Source organism: Bos indicus x Bos taurus, chromosome 14, assembly GCF_003369695.1.
Source record: "Bos indicus x Bos taurus breed Angus x Brahman F1 hybrid chromosome 14, Bos_hybrid_MaternalHap_v2.0, whole genome shotgun sequence".
NCBI classification, from domain to species: Eukaryota; Metazoa; Chordata; class Mammalia; order Artiodactyla; family Bovidae; genus Bos; species Bos indicus x Bos taurus.
In genome coordinates, this window is record NC_040089.1 from 9,772,894 (window position 1) to 9,796,733 (window position 23,840).

The window sequence follows — 23,840 nt, forward strand, 5'->3', positions numbered from 1 at the left end:
GACCCTGCCCTCGATCATTCAAGACTCCACCTGGACTTTGCTTCGCTAGGAAACTCCTGATCCTCCAGTGGCTGGTCAAGCCCCTCCATGAGTCTTTCCATTACAGCAGTCATTGCCTGTGATGTTTTTGTTTTTCTCTTTGACTGCCCAACTCCATTCCCCATCCTCTGAGGATCTTGAGGACAGGTCCTGGGCATTCTTTATCATTTAATACAATTTTCTAGCACAGTGTGTAGCGGGTCACATAAATATTTGCTTAAATAAGGCATTAATTAATTAATTAAAGCAATAGCTTTTAAATTGACATCTAAAGACGACTTCCTTGCTGGTTCAGTGGTTAAGACTCTGAGCTCCCAATGAGGGGGGCCGAGGTTTGATCCCTGGTCAGGGAACGAGACCCCCCATGCCACAACTAAAGACCCTGCATACTGCAACAAAGATCGAAGATGCCATCTGCACAACTAAGATCCAGTACAGCTGAATAAATAAATAAAATGAAATAAATCTTTTTAAACATTGAGATCTAAGGATTCCTAATGAGTCCCTGAGTGGGCTTCTGGGAAAGTAAAAATCCCTTGAAATCAAGTGCAAAATTTTGAATACTTGCACATTTTTTAGGAGCTAAAATCCATAATTTCTATCAGATTCTTAAAGGAGTCTGTAATGGAGACAACTTTAAGAGCCACTGAATGCCAGGGATGACCAACGTAAGTCCATGCACATTCCACGGGGCCTTCGGGCCGATTCAGCTATTTCATTAAAACTAAGTCACACTGGTGGTGAAACTCACCATTATTTTATGCAACACTAAGAAAACTAACCAAAAAGTGTGACACACTGCAAAGATGCGGTCAGTTTCAGATTTGGTAAAAACACGAGAATCAAGAAAATATGGTGCCCTCTCTGATGTTCATTCTTCCTCTCAGAGGTACCCCTGAGGCTGAATTGATCCCTGAGACCCTGTGTTAGGTGGGCGGAGTAGTTCCTCACCGTGCAGTTCAGCCTCAAGGGCAATCCCAACTCTGCCATGGGCTACCAGTGAATGTTGGGCAAAAGTTCCTGATCTTCACATTGGGATGAACACTGCCTTCCCCACGGGCTAACCAGGTGGCTTGACTAAGACAGCACTCATACAGTGCCTTGCTTTGATAAGGCTTTCAAGGACTACCCCTTCCCTTCCACCAAGAATATGCATAGGATAAGACCTCAGCTAACTGAAATTCTTAGTAAATATGCATTTCAGAGAAGTCATTATTATTCTGCCCAAGGTCTCCCAGGCTTGCTACTTATTTCCACAATTTTTAAAAAACATTGTAACTCTATATGCCTGCAATTTGGGATAGAGCATATGTCATTGGACTAGAGATAACATGGTTTTGCATACTTTTGTCCCTGTGTCCATTACGCTCTGTGTTCATGACATCTGCATTTGCAAGGATAATTCATAAGGCTTCATTTTGTTTTCCACAATACATTGATCTATTCTGGGGCTTCTCTCATAGCTCAGTTGATAAAGAATCCACCTGCAATGCAGGAGACCGGGGTTCAATCTCTGGGTTGGGAAGATCCCCTGGAGAAGGGAAAGGCTACCCACTCCAGTATTCTGGCCTGGAGAATTCCAGGGGGTTGCAAAGAGTTGGACACAAGTGAGTGACTTTCACTTCACTACTGAAAACTTCCCCTTTTGGGTTGTTCGCGTTACCAGCACTCCACAGTCCTGCACAGGAAGAAGGGCTTTCCCTTGCCATCTTGTCCTTCCTGAACCCCTGGGTGGACTGTCCACTGAAATGTTTGGTAAACACTGAGGTATACCTCGAGACTCCCCTGGCAAGGAGAGCTACCATCTCAGGCCACCGTTGGTTTGTTTGAATGGGGATGTTTCTCCCAAGATGGATTCAAGTATTAATGTACTCTCTTCCCCCTCCCCATCCCTTCCCTGTTGTCTAGTATTCTTTTTGCAGATGTTAAAGGATTTACCAACCTCTCCACGACCTTGTCTGCTCAGGAGCTGGTCAGGATGCTCAACGAGCTCTTTGCCAGATTTGATCGACTGGCCCATGTGAGTTGAATTTAATTCCCTCCTCATCTTCGCAGGAGTGACGGACTGCATGCAGAATTAGGGGAAAAGGGGACTCAGTCACCGTTCTGCATCCTGACCCCAGACCTGGACCCCTGACCATTGTGCATTCTGGGCACTGACGTTAGTTATTTACGGTTTGTCAGATGAATTTTCCCAGCTGAGAGACAGCTGGTTGAGTGACAGTTAAACCAAAGTCCTTTTAAATCTGCTCTCCATCTTCCTCCGCCTGTGGCCGGGTTCCCGTCAGATGCAGCGTCAGTGCTGCTTCATGCAGAGCCGACTGCCTGCAGTTTCCCCGCCAACCCCAGCCGTCTGGAATGAATTAGTCTCTTCTCAAGGACCAGTGAGCTACTGGCCCGTCCCACCACCATTTTGTTTGACCTAAGAGCTTGGGTTTTAGCCAACAGGACACTACCTTTCTTTTGCTGCGGGCTTGACCAGAGCTAAAATAGAGAACAGGTTAAAGAATATGAACATTTGCCACCAAAACACAGATTTCAAGTCCTCAAGCCACTCAAATCACAGAGGAATGTCATTGGCACACTGTATTTTAGCCCAGGTTTTGGATTCAGATTAGCATGACTTGACTTGCTTTGTAAAGGACGTATAGTGGTGCCGGTTTCACAGGCTGTTGTGAGAGTGGAATGAGACCATATCATTGTTTTGTGACCCCATGGACTGTAGCCCACCAGGCTCCTCTGTCCATGGAATTCTCCAGGCAAGAATACTGGAGTGTGTTGCCATTCCCTTCTCCAGGCCCGACCCATGGATCGAACCCGGGTCTCCTGCAGTGCAGGAAGATTCTCTGCTGTCTGAGCCACCAGGGAAGCCCATATCATTATTAGAGTATCAAAAATGTCCTATTTTAAGCTCACTTCACTCCAACAGAGATCCATTCATCCTTGCATCTGAGCATCGATTAGGTGTTGTGTTAAGAATATGGGCATGACTGAGACACATTTTCTCCCTTCTTAGAGCTGAGTCTTGTCGGGGATGCCTAAAGAGGTCATCAGTGTACAGTGTACTATGTGCTCTGATGAAAGAAAGTCTAGAATCCCATGGGAACATAGAAACAATGTATAACCCTTGGATCAGAGAAGACTTCTGGGAGAAACTGATTTTTAGGCTGGATCTTTCAAAGGAGAAGACAAATACAGCAGAATACTATTCAGCAGTAACAAGGAATAAACCACCAGTACATGTAATAGCATCTGTGAATCTCCAGTGCAATATGACAAGGGAAAGAATCCAGGCCACAGAAGATTAGACACTAGATGATTCCATTTGTAAGACAGTCTAGAGAAGGCAAAAATTACAGGGAAAGAAAAGGGATGAGTCATTGCCAGTTAGGATAAGGGATGGAGGGAGTGGATGGATTGCACAGAAGCATCAATTTAGTTCAGTCGCTCAGTTATGTATAACTCTTTGCGACCCCATGGACTGCAGCACGCCAGGCTTTCCTGTCCATCACCAACTCCCGGAGCTTGTTCCAACCCATGTCCATCAAGTCGGTGATGCCATCCAACCATCTCATCTTCTGTTGTCCCATGCACAGAAGCATAGGGTCATTCTATGCAGAGAAGCATAGGGTGAGGTGATTTGTGGGGTGATCTGGTTGTTCTGTATGTGAGTGTGATTGTACACATTTATCAAAATGGTAAATTTTATTATATAAAAATTGTACACCAATTAGGAGGTAAAGAAAACAGGAAAGGTCAGTGTATGCAGAGGAGAGAACAAAAATAAAGATGCTGTATGTGTGAAGAACCAGAAGATACTTAGCATTGCTGAAAGGGGTAGAGGAGAGGCTAGAAGAATAAGCAAGGATTGGCCAAGGACCCTGCATTGTAACCTGCAGCTATTGGACAGCTACTAAGTAGGAGGCTGACAGGAGCAGAAGAAGAGGTGGAAACTGAGGTCTCCTCCCAGGAGAAGGATCAGGTTAACCTGAAGGGCTGGAAATTTGAAGATAGGGAAGAATGTATACCATTTCTCTTTATCGCTGCTTCAAGGGTGGTTGGTCCCAGTTACACATAGTTCTTCTACTTTATACTCTGGTTCTAAATATTTCTGCCCAGAGGTGCTGAGAAGAACAAAAATGGCCCTCCAAAGAGAACTGAAAGATGTGATCAAGGTCAGTTTCTGGTGTCACAGTAATCCCCATTGACCCAGATAAAGGATTGCTATGAAAGATGCAATGCAAGTTGTTCAGTCAACACTCCTTATGTGCCTACTATGTGCCAGGAACTGTGTGAGGCTGTGGTAAGACAGAATCAGCCCCTGCCCTCAGACTCTGCTAAGGAAGAAACAAGTCCACCAACTTTGCAGGGCAGTGCGGTACAGGCAGTGGGCACAGAAGTCCTGGTGGATGAAGAAAGGGACAGTCAGTGCTTGGGCTGAGGAGAGGGGTGGTTGGGCAGCATCAGGAGAAGAGGCCGTATGCAGACGGGGTCTGAGAAAGAGCAGGAGCTTTGCCAGCATCAGATTAGATGACAAAGCACCTTCCAGGCTGAGCCAGGGCAAAGGCAGGCAAGTGTGAAAATGAGGAAGTGTGCTGCTTGTTTGGAGAGCTATAAGGAGCTCAAGATTGCTGGAGCGTAAAGGGCATGGGAGACTGCAGTGAGGAGTGAGCTTAAAGAGGAAAGCAGACACAAGTCTGGAGGGCACAGCGCGACATTTAAGGAATGTGGACTTGGCCTTGTAGCCTCAGCTTTTTGCCCTAGCTACACTGTTCACTGGGGCTTCTCTCGTGGCTCAGACGGTAAAGAATCTGCCTGCAGTGCAGGAGACCTGGGTTCGATTCCTGGGTCAGGAAGATCCCCTGGAGAAGGGAATGGCTAACCCACTCCAGTATTCTTGCCTGGAGAATCCCATGGACAGAGGAGCTTGGTGGGTTACAGTCCATGTGGTTGCAGAGAGTCAGACATTACAGACTTTCACACTGTACATAGTTGGGGAGAGGTGAGATGGGCGTGCACAGCCCAGCAAGTCCCTAGGCTGCAAGAAGCTATAGTCCTTCTGGAGCTTGAATCTTACTGAAAGATTTTTTTTTTTAATGAATATAAAAATAAATCCAGATAGATGATGGAGTAAAATGATTTATTTTGAGCATATTAAACATTCATAAACTGCCCCACGTACATTCTGTGTTACTCGATGTATTTGCCCTGGATTACCTAACTTATAGTTAGACAGCTCTTACAAAAATCTATAAGGGAAGTTTTTTTATTGTTCCCATTTTGTAGAATAAATGACCAAGACTCAAAGAAGTAAAATAATCTGCCCAGGACCCCTGGTAGGTGGTGCATCTGTGATTCAGGCCACCTGAGGCCAGGTGCTGGCTTCTGACCACCGAGCAATGCCCCAGGCATTTTAGGGATGGAGTGAGATGTCAGAGATGTATTGTTACTCATGCTGGATGACTCCGAAAGTTAGGTCTCTAAGACTTCAAGTGTGGGCTGGACTTCAGTTAACTTCAATTGCACATCCCCTATCTGAACCTCAGCTTCCTATCAGAATAGTGCATACATGCTGAGTTGCTCAGTTGTGTCCGACCCTCTGCAACACCATGGGCTGTAGCCCGCCAGGCTCCTCTGTCCTCCACTATCTCCCAGAGTTTGCTCGAATTCATGTCCATTGAGTTAGTGATTCAATTTAACCATCTCATCCTCTGTCATCCCCTTCTCCTCCTGCCTCCAATCTTTCCCAGCATCAGGGTCTTTTCCAGTGAGTTGGCTCTTTGCATCAGGTACCCAAAGTATTGGAGCTTCAACTTCAGAATCAGTCCTTCCAATGAATATTCAGGGTTGATTTCCTTTAGGATTGACTGGTTTGATCTCCTTGCAGTCCAAAGTACTCTCAAGAGTTTTCTCCAGCACCAAAATTCAAAAACATCAATTCTTCAGCACTCAGCTTTCTTTATGGTTCAACTCTCACATCCGTTTGTGACTACTGGATGGGCCTCAGGGCCGAAAAAACCATGGACAGCTATGGGCTGGACTTCAATTAACTACAAATCACCTCTCTGAATCTCAGTTTCCTATCAGAATAGTAATGAAGGATAAATGAAACAACACAAAGTCAGGCTCAAAATAAGTTCTCAGCACACCCAGAAGTACCCAATAATTCCCATTCTACCCCAACCCCATTTTCACCCACCCACCTATCCCAGGGGCATCAGTATTCTATGAGACTTTTGTGAAAAAGCTTGAGAAATCCTGCCAGTGGAAACAATTCAGCTCACCTTGGAATGAGAAAACCTACTTGAAATGCTTTTGCCTCCCAACCTCGGGCAAATCACTTCACCAAGTGGGTCACAGATTTTGCTTCTGTGTAAAAGAGGATTAGACTTGCCTTTTCTCATATCTTTTAATATCAAAATTCTGTGGCTTTATAATGACCTCTCCCTGCTGTGCCATAATTCTTTGCTTAGTTTTATGTCATACATCTGACAGAACCCACTTCCCGTGTAAATACCATCTACTGCAGCTGCCCATTTATCCACTGCATCATTAAGATACAGGCAAAAACTTCAAAGCTTTCTACTGAAGATCCTCTTAATGTGATTGAGTTCCTCAGCGCCCTTGTGGTTCAGGCTGCTCAAAGCAGAATGTTTTTGACTCTTTCTAGTGTCCTTGGCAAACTCTAGTAACTTTTGATCTTCGATCTTTAAAAAAAAAAAAAAAATCCATAACTACCCCTCTCACTTCCAAACTAGGAATGATATGTATGCTATTATCAAGGCTTTAAAATTGTAAATTTAAAGCAACATCATTACATCTTAAACCTTGTTTCAGATTCGTGACAAAATGGGAAGCAACCTAAATTATTGTTGCAACAAACAATTCTGGGGTTTCCCTGGTGGTCCAGGGGTTAAGAGTTCACCCTCCAATGCAGGGGGCGTGGATTCGACCCCTGGTGAGGGGAACTAAGATCCCACATACCTCAGGGCCGAAAAACCAGGACATAAACAACAAAAGCAGTATTGTAAATTGTCCACATCAAAAATAATATCTTAAAAAAGAAACTATTCCAACACTATGGAAAGCTTATCAATAGATTTTAAAGAATGAGATAGCTATTTCTGTACCAAACATGAAATTTCAAGACAAGTTTTTGCATGAAAAAACACATCTTAGATCTATAAACATGGTATGATCAGTTTCCTCTCCACGGATCACAGCTATGTCATGGCCAAGGACCTTGCGTAACTCAATGAAGCCATGAGCCATGCCATACAGGACCACCCAAGATGGATGAGTTGTAGTTAAGAGTTCTGACAAAACATGGTCCACTGGAGGGGGAATGGCAAACCACTCCAGTATTCTTGCTGTGAGAACCCATGAACAGTGATGCAAAGAACCCCATGAACATGATGTGAAGAGCCGACTCACTGGAAAAGACCCTGATGTTGGGAAAGACTGAAGGTAGGAGGAGAAGGAGGTGGCAGAGGATGAGATGGTTAGACAGCATCACTAACTCAATGCACACAAATCTGAGAAAAGTCCAGGAGATAGAGAAGGACAGGGAGTCCTGGCATGCTACACTCCATGGGTCTAAAAGAGCTGGACGTGACTTAGCAACTGAACAACAAAATTGATCAATTTGTAGCTAAAGAGCATGAAAAATAGTGCATACATAGAAATATAGAAATGTATGTATGAATGCACAGCAGTCTCTCAAGAGGGGAAAGGGGACCAGGTTTCTAGCATGTGGTATGTCTGAGGGGGAGAGACTACTCAAGGAGACTTATCTACAGCTTTATTTTTACTAGGGCAATATATTCATGTGTTAATTTGTATAGTTGCAGTTAGATAAAGTACCATAAAAATTGCCATGATTTTTCTAATATAACTTTTTAAAGTGCATTCATGGCACTAATGTTCTTGTTCTGAGAGTCTTTTTCCTTTTCATGTTTTTTTTTTTTTTCTGATTACTAAAGCCCTACTTGTCAATTATGTAAATTCAAACATCAAAGATAGAGACAACACATGCAACCCCCTCGAGGTCCAGTGGTTAGGACTCCCTGCTTCCAAGGCAGGGGGCAGAGGTTCGATCCCTGGTTAGGGAACTAAGATCCCATATGCTGTGCAATGTGGCCAAAATTTTTTTAAATTTTTTAAAAAAGAGACCATATGGAAAGTATGCATCCCTATAATCTTACCCCTTCCCAGTGATATAACCGTCTTTGATAATTTGGTACCTGTGTCTCCTCAATGTTATATACATATATAGTTTCATAAATTCTCTGGATTTTTCCCCCAAGATTTTTATCATATCAAAGCCATCAAGATGAGAAGAAAAGTATTATATTAGGACTAACTGAATAAAATTTACAAGACTCTCACCCTACTTTATTTTTCTTTTTTCTACATCTTTTTTTCAAAGCAACCTGGCTTTTTTAATGTGAATTTTTCAAAGCAGTTTCTGGTAAATAAAAAAGAAGTTGCTTGGATATTACTGTCAGATCGTCTGACAGCTCACAGGAATTGATCAGAAGAATGTGTCTGCAAAATTGACAGAACTTGACAGATGAGAAGACAGGCCCTTTCATATTTGTGTTTATATTTATATGCTGTTGTTCAGTTGCTAAGTTGTGTCTGATTTTATGCAACCCCATGGACTGCTGCACTCCAGGCCTTCCTGTCCCTCACTATCTCCTTATTTATTTTTGTATATATATATATACACACAAATTATTATTGTATTTATGTGAAAAGGTTAGTCACTCAGTCGTGTCTGACTCTGTGACCTCAGGGACTGTAGTCCTCCAGCTCCTCTGTCCATGGGGTTTTCCAGGCAAGAGTACTGGAGTGGGTTGCCATTTCCTTCTCCAGGGGATCTTCCCTACCCAGGGATTGAACCCGGATCTCCTGCATTGTAGGCAGATTCTTTACTGTCTGAGCCATATATATATATACAAATGGTATTTATTTGGGGACCACAATTTTTCAAGAAGCTGTCAGCTTCACCTTTTGTTTAGAAGGAAAATGGACCCTTCAAACATTGTCACCACATTGTTCTCTGTCTGATCCAAAAGGTGATAAACTGTTTTACATATCTCCTTCCAAAACACATTTTGTCAGGAAATCTATCATTCTAGACTCTGCCACAATTTCTGTATTTTTCTGAAGAGAGCATGGAGCCCCAAAGTCAAACAGAGATGCTGTGAATTCCACTCTGCCTCTGACTTGCTGGATGACCTTCCTTTCCATAAGCCACCTGTGAAGTGACATGTGGCTCAGAATGTGATCCTAAAGACTAAACAAAGTCAATGTGATGCCTTCAGCACATAGCCTGGCGCGTAGTATGTGCTTAATAAATACAACTCCCTTTCCCTAAGTTTTTCCAAAATGCTTTCACCTCTGTCTTCATGGAAAAATCACTGATTTGGGGCTGTTGAATATCATTTATAGTCCATATCATTATTTTTAGCCAGCTGCCCTGTGGCACAGGAAGTTTTCCATCTGTTGTATGCTGAAATTTTCATATCTAAAAACACGCTCTGCTGTGTTCAAGGCTGTTGTGATACTCAGAGGAGAAAAGATAAGGTGTGGTGTTGAATGTGGAGAAGACTATCTTCAGATGCTAGCTGTCATTGTCATTGCTAGTCAACGGCCATGCTTGCTTTGTTATTTGTTGAGGACAAAAGGATCATTTTGACTGGAGTCATATATGGCTAATTGAAACCCGCATATCAGTGGCTTCAATGACTTATCGAAGGTCAGACAGCTGGTAAATTTGACTAGAATGGAGGTCTGATTCTTAGACCAAAGTTTTCCCTGCTCCACACTTCCCCTCCCTCCTCCCATGGTCAACAGGGAGGAAGATGTCTCCACTGCACCAGGTCACCAATGGCCTGAGTCACTGCAAGCTCTGCCCAAAGACCATTTGCACATGAAGGGTGCCCGACTGATGTCACCAGTCACAGCCTCCCAGCCTCAGTGTTCTCACTCAAAATAAGAGCAAGGGATTTGCTCCTTTGCAAACAAATTTTAACTTGTGGCCACTACGAGATATATACATGTACATGAAAACTCACATTTCTGTAGTGTGCATATCTATATGTATACAACACACACACACACACATATATATAGCAATATATACAGTATATATATGTACAGCAATTACATGTATATCTACATATGTGAGTCTTTATCGTTAATTTCATTTAGTGCCAAAAGCTTTTCTTTATTCTAAGCATGTGTCCTTTTACTTTTTCAGTATTAAAAATGCCTTTTCCTTTTTTTTTCTTAAAAAAGTTGAATATAGTTTTTATTTTAAAACAGTTTTATCTTTATAGAAAAAAATTGTGAAATAGTACAGAGTTCCAATATGTCCTACATGCAAGTTTCCCCTATTATGAAAATCTTACACTAGTATGACACACTCGTTGAGATTAATGAACAAATTTGATAGATTACTATTAATGACACTCCATTCTTCGTTCAGATTGCCTCAGTTTTTAACCAGGATACTATATTAATTCTCATGTCTCCTTTAGACTCCTTGAGGATATGACAGCTTCTCATTCCTTCTTTTTTGATGACCTTCACAATTTTACTTATTTATTTTTATTTATTTATTGAAGGATAATTGCCTTACGGAATATTGTTGTTTTCTATCAAACCTCAACATGAATCAGCCATAGGTAAACATATACCCCCTCCCTTTTGAACCTCCCTCCCCATCCCACCCTTCTAGGTTGATACAGAGCCCCTGTTTGAGTTTCCTGAGTCATACAGCAAATTCTTGTTGGCTATCCATTTTACATACAGTAAAGTAAGTTTCCATGTTACTCTTTTCTTACATCTCACCCTCTCCTCCCCTCTCCCCATGTCCATAAGTCTATTCTGTCTGTCTCTCCATTGCTGCCCTGTAAATAAATTCTTCAGTACCACTTTTCTATATTCCATATTTGTGCATTAGAATACGATATTTATCTTTCTCTTTCTGACTCACTTCATTGCAAGATCCTCTACGACCCACGTCCTAGAGTAACGGAAATGAAAACAAAAGTAAACAAGTGGGACCTGATTAAACTTAAAAGCTTTTACACAGCAAAGGAAACTATAAGCAAGGTGAAAAGAACCCTCAGAATAGGAGAAAATAATAGCAAATGAAACAACTGACAAAGGATTAATTTCCAAAATATACAAGCAGCTCATACAACTCAATGCTAGAAAAACAAACAGCCCAATCACAAAGTGGAGGAAAGACCTAAACAGACATTTCTCCAAAAAAGACATACAGATGACTAGCAAACACATGAAAAGATGCTAAGCATCACTCATTATTAGAGAAATGCAAATCAAAACCACAATGAGATATCACCTGACACCACTCAGAATGACCATCATCAAAAAGTCTACAAACAATAAATGCTGGAGAGGGTGTGGAGAAAAGGGAACGCTCTTCCACTGTTGGTGGGAATGTAAATTGATACAGTCACTATGGAAGACAGTATGGAGACTCCTTAAAAGACTAGGGATAGAACCACCATATGACCCAGCAATCCCACCCCTAAGCATATACCCTGAGGAAACCAGGGTTGAAAAAGATACACGTATCCCATTGTTCACTGCAGCACTATTTACAATAGCTGGAACATGAAAGCAACCTAGATGTCCACTGACAGATGATGGATAAAGGAGTTGTGGTACATATACACAATGGAGTATTACTCAGCCATAAAAAGGAATGCATTTGAGTGAGTTCTGATGAGGTGGATGAACCTAGAACCTATTATACAGAGTGAAGTGAGTTAAAAATGCCTTTTATTTTATAAAGTGATGGGAATAGTGGGATAGTTGGGTTGTTATTTTTGTATGTTGATGGACATTTTTCATACCTTCTTGGCAAAACACAAAATTGAACCTTGGTGCAGTCCCTTGGGCCCTCTGGTTGTTTCTTTTAATATATATATATACATATATATATATATATATATATATATATATATATATATATAGAATGTAACTGTCCCATGGACTCCACAAATCTAGAAACTGCCAAAACCAGTGACCAGTATCTAGTTCTATTCTGGCCATTACAGTCTAGAGTGTGTTAGAAGAAACAAGTGAAGGTTTTGAGCTTCCCTTTGTGCTTTCTTGCAAAATTAGTGGCACTGAAGCTGCCAATAGATAGAAGCTACATGCTCCTAAAAATAACTGTGGGATGCTACGCATGCTATCAGCATTCTGAAGATCACATCTGTGCCTGTTTGGGAAGGTTGGCAAGACCCTGGAGATCTGATGCAGAGAGGGAAACGCCAGAGCCAGTTCTGATTCTCTTTTCCCTGTCTGGCATTTGTTTTTTTATTGGGAGAGTGATTTCACTCGTTACTCAAACACGATGTCCCAACATCTCTTCAGCTTAGGAAGCCAGCATGGTGCTTTGTAGCCTGCAGTACCAGGGCATCGGTGTGCTTCTGGCGTCTCAGCAGGCCCCTCTGTGTCTGCAGTTCCCCTCCTCCTGCCCTTGGACTCTGGTTTCCCAAGGAGAGCTGCTCACCCACAAAGCCACAGACTCATAGGCTCCTAGGGCTTCAGATCTAGAGAACACCTCACAGGTCATGAGTCCCAGCCATCTAGCCCAAGGAGATCTAGAGGGACTCTGCCGTGGTGGCAGATAGAATGTGGAAGAACTAGGACAGGAGTCCTAGCCCCCAGCACAGAGACGGGCAGTATTTTTAGTGCTGTATCTGCTCGACCTTATACTAAGCCTTCACGCACATCATCTTCCTTCATCTTTACAGTCACACAGCGAGGTCCTACTTTTTTTTTCCTAAAGACCCATTTTTATTTTATTTGTTTTTAAACTTGTTGACCACATGGCCTGTGGAATCTTAGTTCTCCAACGAGGGATTGAACCCATGCCCCTTGCATTGGAAGTGCAGAGTCTCAACCACGCAATGACCAGGGACATCCCTGAGGTCCTAGTCTTCCTTATCGTCTTTTTATAGATGAGGCAACAGAGGCTGAGGTTAAGTAATTTACCTAAAGATAGACAGCAAAAATGAGGTGGGGGGAGGGGGTGTCCAGGATTTGATCCCTAGCAGTGGAGGTCCTCTGCCAGCACTCTTTGCCCCAGTGCTATATTGTCCCAAGTTCTCTTTCCTGCAAAATCTGCAAAATCCAGCCTATTCTGATTCAGTATGAAAGGATGCACCGTTTCCTAGATGCTTGTTGCTCTCTGAAACTTTGTAAGAATCATATCTTCAAGAATGTGAATCCACCAAACAGCTGTGTCCTGCTTCTCACTGGTGAAGTGATGAGGATAAAAATTGTACCTACCTCAAGGTTCTTGTGAGATTCATTCCATTTAGTATATGAAGCATATTGTTGTTGTTCTTTAGTTGCTAAGTCATGTCTGACTCTTTGCGACCCCATGGACTATAGCCCACCAGGCTCCTCTGTCCATGGGATTCTCCAGGCAAGTATACTGGAGTGGGCTGCCATGCCCTCCTCCAGGGGATCTTCCCAACCCAGGGATCAAACCCAAGTTTCCTGCTTTGGTAGACAGATTCTTTACCACTGAGTCACCAGGGAAGTTCATGGTGCACACTAGGGGCTATTATTAATCACCTTTGTGTCAGGGACAATGGTTACTTTGTGATAGATAGGTGCTCAACTGATGTTTTTATCAATAAACAAGCATATGAATTAATAAATGAATGGAAGTATGTATTAGACATAGTCAGCCCCTCTTACTAAGGTGCCAGTACCTTAGCTGGGAAAGAACTTTATATAGAGTTGAAAGCTGGTATCTCTAAGTAATTTATATATTTAAGTGCTTGTTTTGAGCTAACAAAAAAAAAAGAAAAAAAAACTACCAAATCATGTGGGAGCAGGACTCGTAGGGGAACATTGAATACCCATGTTGAATGCCCACTCCGCCAGGTCCTTCCACACAGTAGGTATTAAGATTAGAGCCAGGATATGACTGTGTATCTGTCAGGCTCAAAATCCACCATTTTCCCATGACTCCATTCTGCCCCTGATTCCTTCAAACATCCCCTACAAAAGTAGGACCCCTCATCCCAAGGTGCAGACCTTTTGACCCAGCTCCCCTCTTTCCCAAGCCTTTCGGAAGCACTTACCTGTCTGCTGACTCAGCCCTCTCCCACATTATGCCTTTCAGGAGCATCACTGCCTTCGTATTAAAATCCTGGGGGACTGCTACTACTGCGTTTCAGGACTTCCTGAGCCCCGCCAGGACCACGCCCACTGCTGTGTTGAAATGGGCCTCAGCATGATCAAAACTATCAGGTAACTTGGGATCTTCTCCCTAATCCCAGGCCTTTGGTGAGCTTGATGGAAAAGACCAAAAGCACACTATCTATCCTTTGTGCTCAGTCATGTCTATGTTGCAAGGTGGAGCTCTTTGACTTATTTCAAGAAGATTTATGCCTGTTAGTTCTCCCATAAAACCAATAAACCTGCTAGTTTCATTGTGTTCTAGTTATACTTCCCTTTCATTGTTTGTTCAACAAATTGGTATAACTAATGTTCTTCTGGGGATACAGCAAGGAACATGATGAATGTAATGCTTACCTTCAGGGAGAGATAATGCATAGACAATTTCAACACAGTACAATATGCTCTGAGATGAATCAAACCAGGGTGGATGGGGGCGATAGAAAACCAACAGTTTGTGCAATCTGGGGTGCTGGAGAAGACTTTACAGTGTACAGATGTCTAAGCTGTTTCCTGAAAAGTAAGATGTTAGATCCTGGAGGTGGAATGGAGAGCTTGGAGGATAGATGGCCATGTGCAGAGTTTGGGATGTGCTGCCATGGCAGTTGGTGAGGTCTCGGCTGGAATGTGGTGACAGGCAGGCTGCACCCTGGGATCAGCCAGAACCTGCAGGGCCTTCTCAGTCATGTTAAGGGGCCGCAGTAGCTTAGCTGGTAAAGAATCTGCCTGCAATGCAGGAGAACCCGGTTCCATTCCTGGGTCGGGAAGATCCACTGGGGAAGGGATATATAACCACTCCAGTATTGTTGGGCTTCTCTGGTGGTTCAGCTGGTGAGGAACTCACCTACAATCCTAAAGACCTAGGTTCGATCCCTGGGTTGGGAAGATCCCTTGTAGAAGGGACTGGCTACCCACACCAGTATTGTGGCCTGGAGAATTAACAAAGAGTCGGACACGACTGAGTAACTTTCACTTTCATTTTATCCTAAGGTCAACAGGAAGGGCAGCCAGGGGTGTCTTCATGGGTGTGTGACAAGGGTTCTTGGCTTTGGTCAGTATATCTGACAAATAGAGGTTTAATCAAAGGGGGATGAGTTATTGAGGTCAAGGACTTTAGAACTAGACTGTCTGTGGTTGTGTGATAAAAGCTCAGTGTTGTCAAAGCTCCCTTCAAGGTTCCAAAATGTTTGCAGATCCTCCAAGCATCACATCCTCCCACAACCACAGCAAAGGCAGTAAAGAGAGGACCCATGGGCAGAAATCTCCATGGCTTGTGCCTCGTCTTTTAAGAGAAGAAGAGAGTTGTTGTAAACAGACTGGAAGGCTCTCCCTGTGAACTCGCACCTTGGTCATATGGTCTACCTGGTATGCATGTGATGCTTGGGAGTGTTAGTCTGGATTAAAGTCAGCAAAGACAGCAATCTGCACCCCCATGCACACCCTTCACTGTAGGCTCAGCTTACCTGCTGGTTCCCAAGACCAGGTGCAGGCAGGAGGAACCTCAGGAGTTGGAGGCTCCCTCTGTATTAAAATAGAACCTGGCCGTGACCAACACCTTGTGCTTGACCTTTCTACTTGCTGACAGATCCCTGACTTTATTCAGGTTTCAGGCAGAGACTACTGACATTGGGAAAGGCTGGGAAGTCCCATAATTAAGAAGAGGGCATAGAAGCACTTTTCCTAAATACGATCCTGTCCCACTGAAGCAACTCTGGTCATTTCAAGACTGAGACTGACATCACAGTCTGGGTGGGCAGGTGTGCCCCCTGGGTAGGCCTTCAGGGTCCCACCTCTGGAACCAACCCGTGACCAGGGCCTGGTCAAAGCAGTGACGTGCTTTGCCATGAGGTGTACGGTGAGAGGGCTTCCCTGGGCTCAGTAGTAAGGAATCTGCCAGCCAATGTAGGAGATGTGGGTTTGATCCTGGGTGGAGAAGATCTCCTAGAGGAGGAAATGGCAGCCCATGCCAGTATTCTTACCTGAATAATCCCATGGACAGAGGAGCCTGGTGGTCTACAATCCAAAGGGTCACAAAGAGTTGAACACAACTGAAGCAATTTAGCACACATGCATATATACTGAAAAACCCCACCCTCACGAACCCTAAGACCAGGTAGGCTGATGGAGAGAGACTGGAGATGTCCACTCTGCTATTACCTCCTCTTCTACAGAGATACAGATGTTTCTTCCAAGAGGGACCATAGAGAAAGGAGTCCACCACTTCCCACCAGAGTCCTCTTTGATCAGCCTTTCAAAGATGGGAAAGGCTACAGATGCTTCTCAGCTGTTAATCCAGATGCTTGAGAGTCTTACCCTGAAAACTAGGTTGAATTGTGATAATGTGTTGACTGGTTTCAAGGGAGGTAGTGGGCCTGAAACCCAGAAGACCCAGTGTCTCATACCAGCTCTGCAGCTGATGAGGTCTGTGAACTCTACTCTGTCAGTCAGTTGGTAGGTCAGTCAACAAATAATTTGTTCATTTCTACCATGTGTCAGATACTGTGCTAAGTCCCCGGAAATACAGTATTGAACAGGTCTCTCCGGAGTCCTTCTCTTGTCTATGGTTGCCCAATAGAGATGTTCCTTGGATTGGTTGTCTATGAAATGAGGAAGTTGGACTAGACCAGCTCTGAGGCCTCTGCAAGTTTATGAATTATCAACCATGACTTATCAAAATCAAGTTTAAGTAGCAAAACCTTCCACTGACTTTCTGTCTTTCTCTCTTTCTTTAAATTTGTGTTAAGAATAAATTGATCAATAAAATTAAGAGCCACTGAGTCTGTGTTGAAGCTCGTGGGCTCTTCACTGCTGCGCATGGGCTTTCTCTGGTTTTAGTGTGCTGGCTTCTCACTGTGGCGGCTTCTCTCACTGAGGAGGCTGGGCTGCAGGACACGCAAGCTACAGTAGTTGTGGTACATGCTCCACAGCATGTGGGATCTTGGTTCCCAAACCAAGGGTCTAACTGGTGCACCCTGCACTGGCAGGCAGACTCTCAACTGCTGGAGCGCCAGGGAAGACCTACTTCAACATTTTTAAATGGTGATCACAATGAAGTTAATGAACACGTCCATCACTTCACATAGTAGTCTTTTTTTACGAGAATGCTTAAGACCTACTCTCAGCAAATTTCAAATATACAATAAGTATTGTTAACTGTAGTCATCACGTTTACATTAGAACCTCAGAACCTATTCATCTTATAATGAGTATTTTTACCCTTTGGCCAACATTTACCCTATTCTCTACCTCATCCCTAACTCCTGACAACCACCTTTCTACTCTGTGTCTATTGGTACAGCTTTTTTTTTTAAAAAAACAGTCCACATATAAATGGACTTGTCTTTCTCTTTCTGGCTTATTTCACTGAGTGTGATACCCTCCACATTCATCCATGTTATTGCAAATGGCAAGATTTTCTTCATTTTTAAACCTGAATAATATTCCAGTGTTTCTGTGTGTCTGTGTAGAGAGAGAGAGAAAGGGAGAAAGAAAGGAGGGATGAAAAGAAAGAAAGAAGGGGGAAGGAAAAAAAGAAAGAAAGAATATTCTCTTTATCCATTCATTCACAGGCTTTTTTTGGAGTTTCTAACTTGAACTTCAGCAGAAGATATGCTGCAGAGATGACATTGCAGAAGAAATGAACACTGATTGTCAAAATGCTTAAGATTCTCAGATCATTACCATTTATCTTTCTGGAGAGGATCTTATCCCTCCTGACCATTTTAACCAATTTAAAGTGTCCTTTCTGAAGCTTTGGAGTGGGACACTGAGATTTGGAGGGGTTGAAGCGATTCAAGGACTTTATCCTGTTAGTTTATTAAGTACAGCTTTTACTTCCTTTAGAACAAGACAATTCAGGAAGATGTTTTTTAACTGCATGAGTCAGAGTCTATTAATACTCAAACAACTCCTTGATTATAATGTAGGTGACTTGAGGTCCAGCATGAATTCTTCCGGTTACCAACAAAGCATGGTGCAGAGAAATAAACACAAGCTCTAGAATTAGGCAAACCTGAGTTGCAATTGGCTCAGACTTGTAGAGTTTCCACTCCTGTCAAGTATTGCACTCTGAGGAATGACCAGCAGACAATATTTGCACCTCCACATGTGGAGAAGAAAATTCCAGTTCTATGCTGCTGCTGCTGCTGCTGCTGCTAAGTCGCTTCAGTCGTATCCGACTCTGTGTGACCCCATAGACGGCAGCTCACCAGGCTCCCCCATCCCTGGGATTCTCCAGGCAAGAACACTGGAGTGGGTTGCCATTTCCTTCTCCCATGCATGAAAATGAAAAGTCAAAGTGAAGTTGCTCAGTTCTATAGCTTTACCAAAAAGTCAAAAATCTTAACCAACCACCACTTAGACATAATGCAACTTTGTATTCAGCCCCAAAGGCACTTGTTCCAACTGGAAAACTCCAAAGAAGCCATCAAGTCTGGAACCATACTTAACATTATTTGCATATGTTGTAATGTCGATAAGCCATTTCCTGACTGGTGTCCCCAGGCTTGATGGCCACCCTGTATATTTGTCATCAGAGATGGATCCCTATTGAGGTACTGCCCCCGCCTTGTCAGGGTTTCTCTTTGTCCCCCTTTTTGGCATTTCCTCAAGGAGTCGGAATCCCAACACCAGTCCCCAGAGTACAGACTGACAATGAGGGGCTGGTGCTCTGATGGTGAGATGGCATCCGGACCCCAGCAGCTTCAGTCGTGTCCATGTTTGGGTGAGATTTATAACTCCTGCACAAATGGCAAACCAACACTCAAAATGGCCCTGAGCCTTTATTCACTGATCACTCCAAATATGTTATAGGGATTCTCCTTCCATCACACACTAGTGGGAACAGAGAGCTGGAATCTGGAAAGCTGGGATGAGCTGCTACTCAGAACACCGGAAGGCTTCCCAAGGAAACAGTCAAGACTGTCAGAAGTAAAAGCGTAAGGGAACGGTTTCTTTCCCCATCTACATATCTCCACAGTGGTCTTTTTCACTGAGATCCAAAGTTTTTTTCCTAAAAACAAAATCATGGGTCTTCCCTGGTGGCCCAGTGGTAAAGAATCCACCTTGCAACTCGTGGGACGTGGGTTTGATCCCTGGTCCAGGAAGACACCACATGTCTTGGGGCAACTAAGCCTGGGTAGCACCACTAAGACCCAGTGCAGCCAAGTAAACTTTAAGTACCTTTAAGAAAACACAAGGCTATGAAGAAGGTTACCCTGGTAGTTAAGAATGGCAGAAACCACATGTATGCATATGTGTGTGCATGTGCATATATGCTTATGTATCCAACCCACTCCAGTACTCTTGACTGGAAAATCCCATGGATGAAGGAACCTGGTAGACTACAGTCCATGGAGTTGCAAAGAGTTGGACACAACTGAGCAACTTCACTTTCTTTCATATGTATTGTGTATATGTACATGTGTGCTGTATATGTATATGTGGTGTGTATATGTGTGTATGTATGTGTATATGTATGGTGTGTATGTGTGCATGTGTCTTTGTGAGATATGTGAATATGCATGAGTATGTGTGCACTTCTGTGTCTATACAAGTATGTTCATGGGTATGTTTGTGCATGTGTGTGTGTGTGTGTGTGTGTGTGTGTGTGTGTGAAGGATTTGAAGCAGGCTTCACGGTCACTATAATTCTAAATTCAGTCTGTGGAGTTAGTGCACAGATAGTTGGTGACCTTTTGAGGTACACCAGGTTTTATCCCTCAGGCGATGGGAAGTCTCTGACACTTGAAGAGGGGAAGTGTCATGTTCCGATCGGCGCTTGAGGAGGGTAACCATGGAGATGGGTAACTGTCTCCAGTTGACTCTGGATGAGAGAAAACAGAGGCCAAGGGGAAGGAAACTGGTTGGGAGATATTTTTATAACAGTACAGGAAAGAGGAGTAAAGACCTTAAATAAAGCAGTAGTGAAATAGGAAAGGGTTATAATCCTCCAAAGCTAAGACCCCAAGAGTCCCTCAAGACACCATATGTGACCTAGAAGTTTAAATCAAATTTTTATCATTACAGTAAACTTCCCTTGTCGATTGATAATACTCTAAGCATTTGGACAGGGTTCTAGGCTTCCCTGGTGGCTCAGACGGTAAAGAATCTGCCAGCAATGCAGGAGACCTGGGTTCCATCCCTGGATTGGGAAGATCCCCTGGAGAAGGGCATGACAACCCACTCCAGTATTCTTGCCTGGAGAATCCCCATGGGCAGAGGAGCCTGGCGGGCTACAGTCCAAGGGGTCACAAAGAGTCGGGCACATTTAAGTGACTAAGCACACACACACCACCTTATTAGAGTTTGTTGCTGGATATGCTCACAGCAGTGGTTCCCTGGAAGAGTGACTATGGCACCATGAGATGACTTGTAGGAAACACACTTGATCCTGAACTGCAGTCAGAAGATATAATATGGTTCCTGCTTCTTCACTTCTCAAAGCCTACATGACCTCTTCTGTGAAATGGGAATCATAAGAGGCCTAACTCAGAGTGTTCTTTTGAAAATTTAAATGCATAGCATGCATGTATCACCAGAAAGTGTTTTTTTTTTTTTTAATAGAATCTTGACAATCAGAGCTGAGTTTGGACAGTGGGAAATTGGACTCAGTTAAGTTACAGAAATCTATTCATTTTTTAGGGGTTCCAGTCTAATAAAATAATAATAAAAATAACAATAAGGTTTAATGAACACCTACTCTATGCCATGAACTAAGTGTTTTACATGTCTTCACTCATTTAGTCCATATAGCAATTCTAGGAGTTAGGCAGGGCTGAGAGCAAAATATTGAACAACTAGTGATACTGTGATCTCCGAAAAAGATTTAGCTTCAGGACCAAGGATCAGGCTTGATCACTCAAGAGCTTTTGTGTCGCAGAGTTTTATTAAAGTATAAAAAGGGACAGAGAAAGCTTCTGACACAGACATCAGAAGAGGGAATGGAGAGTGCCCCCCTCACTAATCTAAGCAAGGGAATTATATACTTTTTTAATTAGTTATTACAATAAATCAAAAGAATATCTCTAGGTTGTGAAACTTTTACCAGACCCACTCCCACAATTTACATTTTAAGATAACAGGATTCAGTTCAGTTGCTCAGTCGTGTCCGACTCTTTGTGACCCCATGAATCGCAGCTCGCCAGGCCTCTCTGTCCATCACCAATTCCTGGAGTTCACCCAAACTCATGTGCATCGAGTCGGTGATGCCATCCAGCCATCTCATCCTCTGTCATTCTCTTCTCATGCCCCCAATCCCTCCCAGCATCAGGGTCTTTTCCAGTGAGTCAACTCTTCGCATGAGGTAGCCAAAGTATTGGAGTTTCAGCCTCAGCATCAGTCCTTCCAATGAACACCCAGAACTAATCTCCTTTAGGATGGACTGGTTGGATCTCCTTGCAGTCCAAGGGACTCTCAAGAGTCTTCTCCAACACCACCATTCAAAAGCATCAATTCTTCGGCACTTAGCTCTCTTCACAGTCCAACTCTCACATCCATACATGACCACTGGAAAAACTATAGCCTTGACTAGATGGACCTTTGTTGGCAAACTTATATCTCTGCTTTTGAATATGCTATCTAGGTATGCTAACTTTCCTTCCAAGGAGTAAGGGTCTTTTAGAACTTACCAATAGAAACATTTTACCAGACCCACTCCCATAATATACATTCTAAGATATCAGGATTAGTCAGGTTTTCAGGAAGGAGAAACTGTCCTTAAGCAGGATACAGTGTTGTTATATAATCCTTGAAAGTGAAGTGAAGTTGCTCAGTCATGTCCGACTCTTTGCGACCTCATGGACTGTAGCCTACCAGGTTCCACCATCCATGGGATTTTCCAGGCAAGAATACTGGAGTGGGTTGCCATTTCCTTCTCCAGGAGATCTTCCCGACCCAGGGATTGAACCTGGGTCTCCCGCATTATAGGCAGTCGCTTTACCATCTGAGCCACCAGGGAAGTCCCCATATAATCCTTAGTAAGAAGTTGAAACTGAGTTGTTTGTTGTGTAATCATCAGTTCCAGGCTTAAAGAAAAAAAAAGTTTTAGGTGACTAGTAGTAGTAGTTTAGTTGCTAAGTCGTGTCCGATTCTCGTGACCCCATGGACTATAACCTGTCAGGCTGCTCTGTCCATGGGATTCTCCAGGCATGAATACTAGAATAGGTTGCCATTTCCTTCTCCAGGGGATCTCCCCAACCCAGGAATCGAACCTGGGTCTCCTGCATTGCAGGCAGATTCTTTACTACTATTCTTTACTACTATTCTATACTACTGAGCTATAAGGGAAGCCCTAGGTGACTAAGGAATGTAGGGGGGAAAGGGCGTTTGTCCTTTCCACCTCCTTGAGAATTCCAGACCCCTATCTCCTCTTTGAGAGCCCCAGACCCCTCCCCGCACCGCACCCCCCAGCCCCGCTCTCCTCCTTGGAGACCTGGACTTCCTATCAACCTACCTAGGAATTGACTCTCTCACTAGTATGGCTACAACATGGACTAATCAGAATTGGCCAGGAAGTCCATTGGAGTGGATGTTAACCATAAACAACCAGTACAACTGTGTGGGTGCATCCTGACTCACCTCTGGAATTAGGCTCCTACTTCACCCATGAGGAAACTGGAGCTTACAGAGTTCATGTAATTGCCCACAACCACGGAGCTGGTCAGTAGCTGAACCAGGGCACCAATCTAGAACCATCTGCCCTCAAAACCACTGGTCTTAACCATGACAACATGATTAATCTCATCTCTAGATTTCTGGAGTTCTTTCTGATGACTGCAATCTGCTACTGACACCCAAAGGGTCAAAGGGTAGCCTAGGAAGTCTCACATACATCCTTAATAAATTATCAGAACTGACACTGAGAGGGAAGAGAAGATTGTAAGCCTTCATCAAAGCTCTTAGTAAATGTATCCCATTAGAAAAAATAGTTGATTTTAGAAACATGATATTAGCTGGGTGAATGGCAAAAAAAAAATGGTGATTGAATGTAGCTTTATTTCTAATGAAGCATTTAATAGCATCTCATGGATGTCTTTTCATAAAATTAAATTAATTAAAATAGGCTTAGATAATAGTTCCATTAAGTAGATTGAAAAGTGACTCCAGGTGGCACTTCTTCACACACCCTGGCTCTATTTCCAGGAAGGCTTGATAGCTTATAAGACACTAGAGCTGAAGGTGGGCTCTGTAATATGCAATATCTTTATTAACCATCTGCAAAGGCTCCCTTGATGAAACTTAATGAAAACTGCAGAGCCTGATCTTTTCAGTGCAGTTGCTAAAAAGACATGGAATGACACCAGAATGTCAAGCAGAAACTGGCTTGTCCCCAACGGTTAATTGGAGCAAAGGTCTTAATCCTTGTGGTGGGGTTGTCCTGCCAAGCAGCATGGCAGGATGAGGAATGAAAATCAGGATTTATTTTTCTTCCCTTAAGAGGCAGGAGTGCCCAAGCCTACTGCATGCCTCTGGGCATCTCTTCCTTCTCCTTTCTCTCTCTTGAACTTCTTTTTTGCTCTTTCTATCTCTCCCTTTCTCCCTTGTGTGTGTCTCTCTCTATAT

At 43.3% G+C, this 23,840-nt stretch overlaps 1 protein-coding gene across 3 annotated transcripts in view; it reads left to right on the forward strand.

The window, feature by feature from the left end:
• The window catches only part of ADCY8 (adenylate cyclase 8), a 225,969-nt gene that overhangs the window by 79,565 nt on the left and 122,564 nt on the right, over positions 1–23,840 (forward strand). For all 3 annotated transcript variants that reach the window (XM_027560824.1, XM_027560825.1, XM_027560823.1), the window contains exons 4-5: positions 1,948–2,059; positions 14,225–14,352. In XM_027560824.1, the coding sequence (XP_027416625.1) occupies positions 1,948–2,059; positions 14,225–14,352 (240 nt within the window). The remainder of the gene's footprint in view (positions 1–1,947; positions 2,060–14,224; positions 14,353–23,840) is intronic.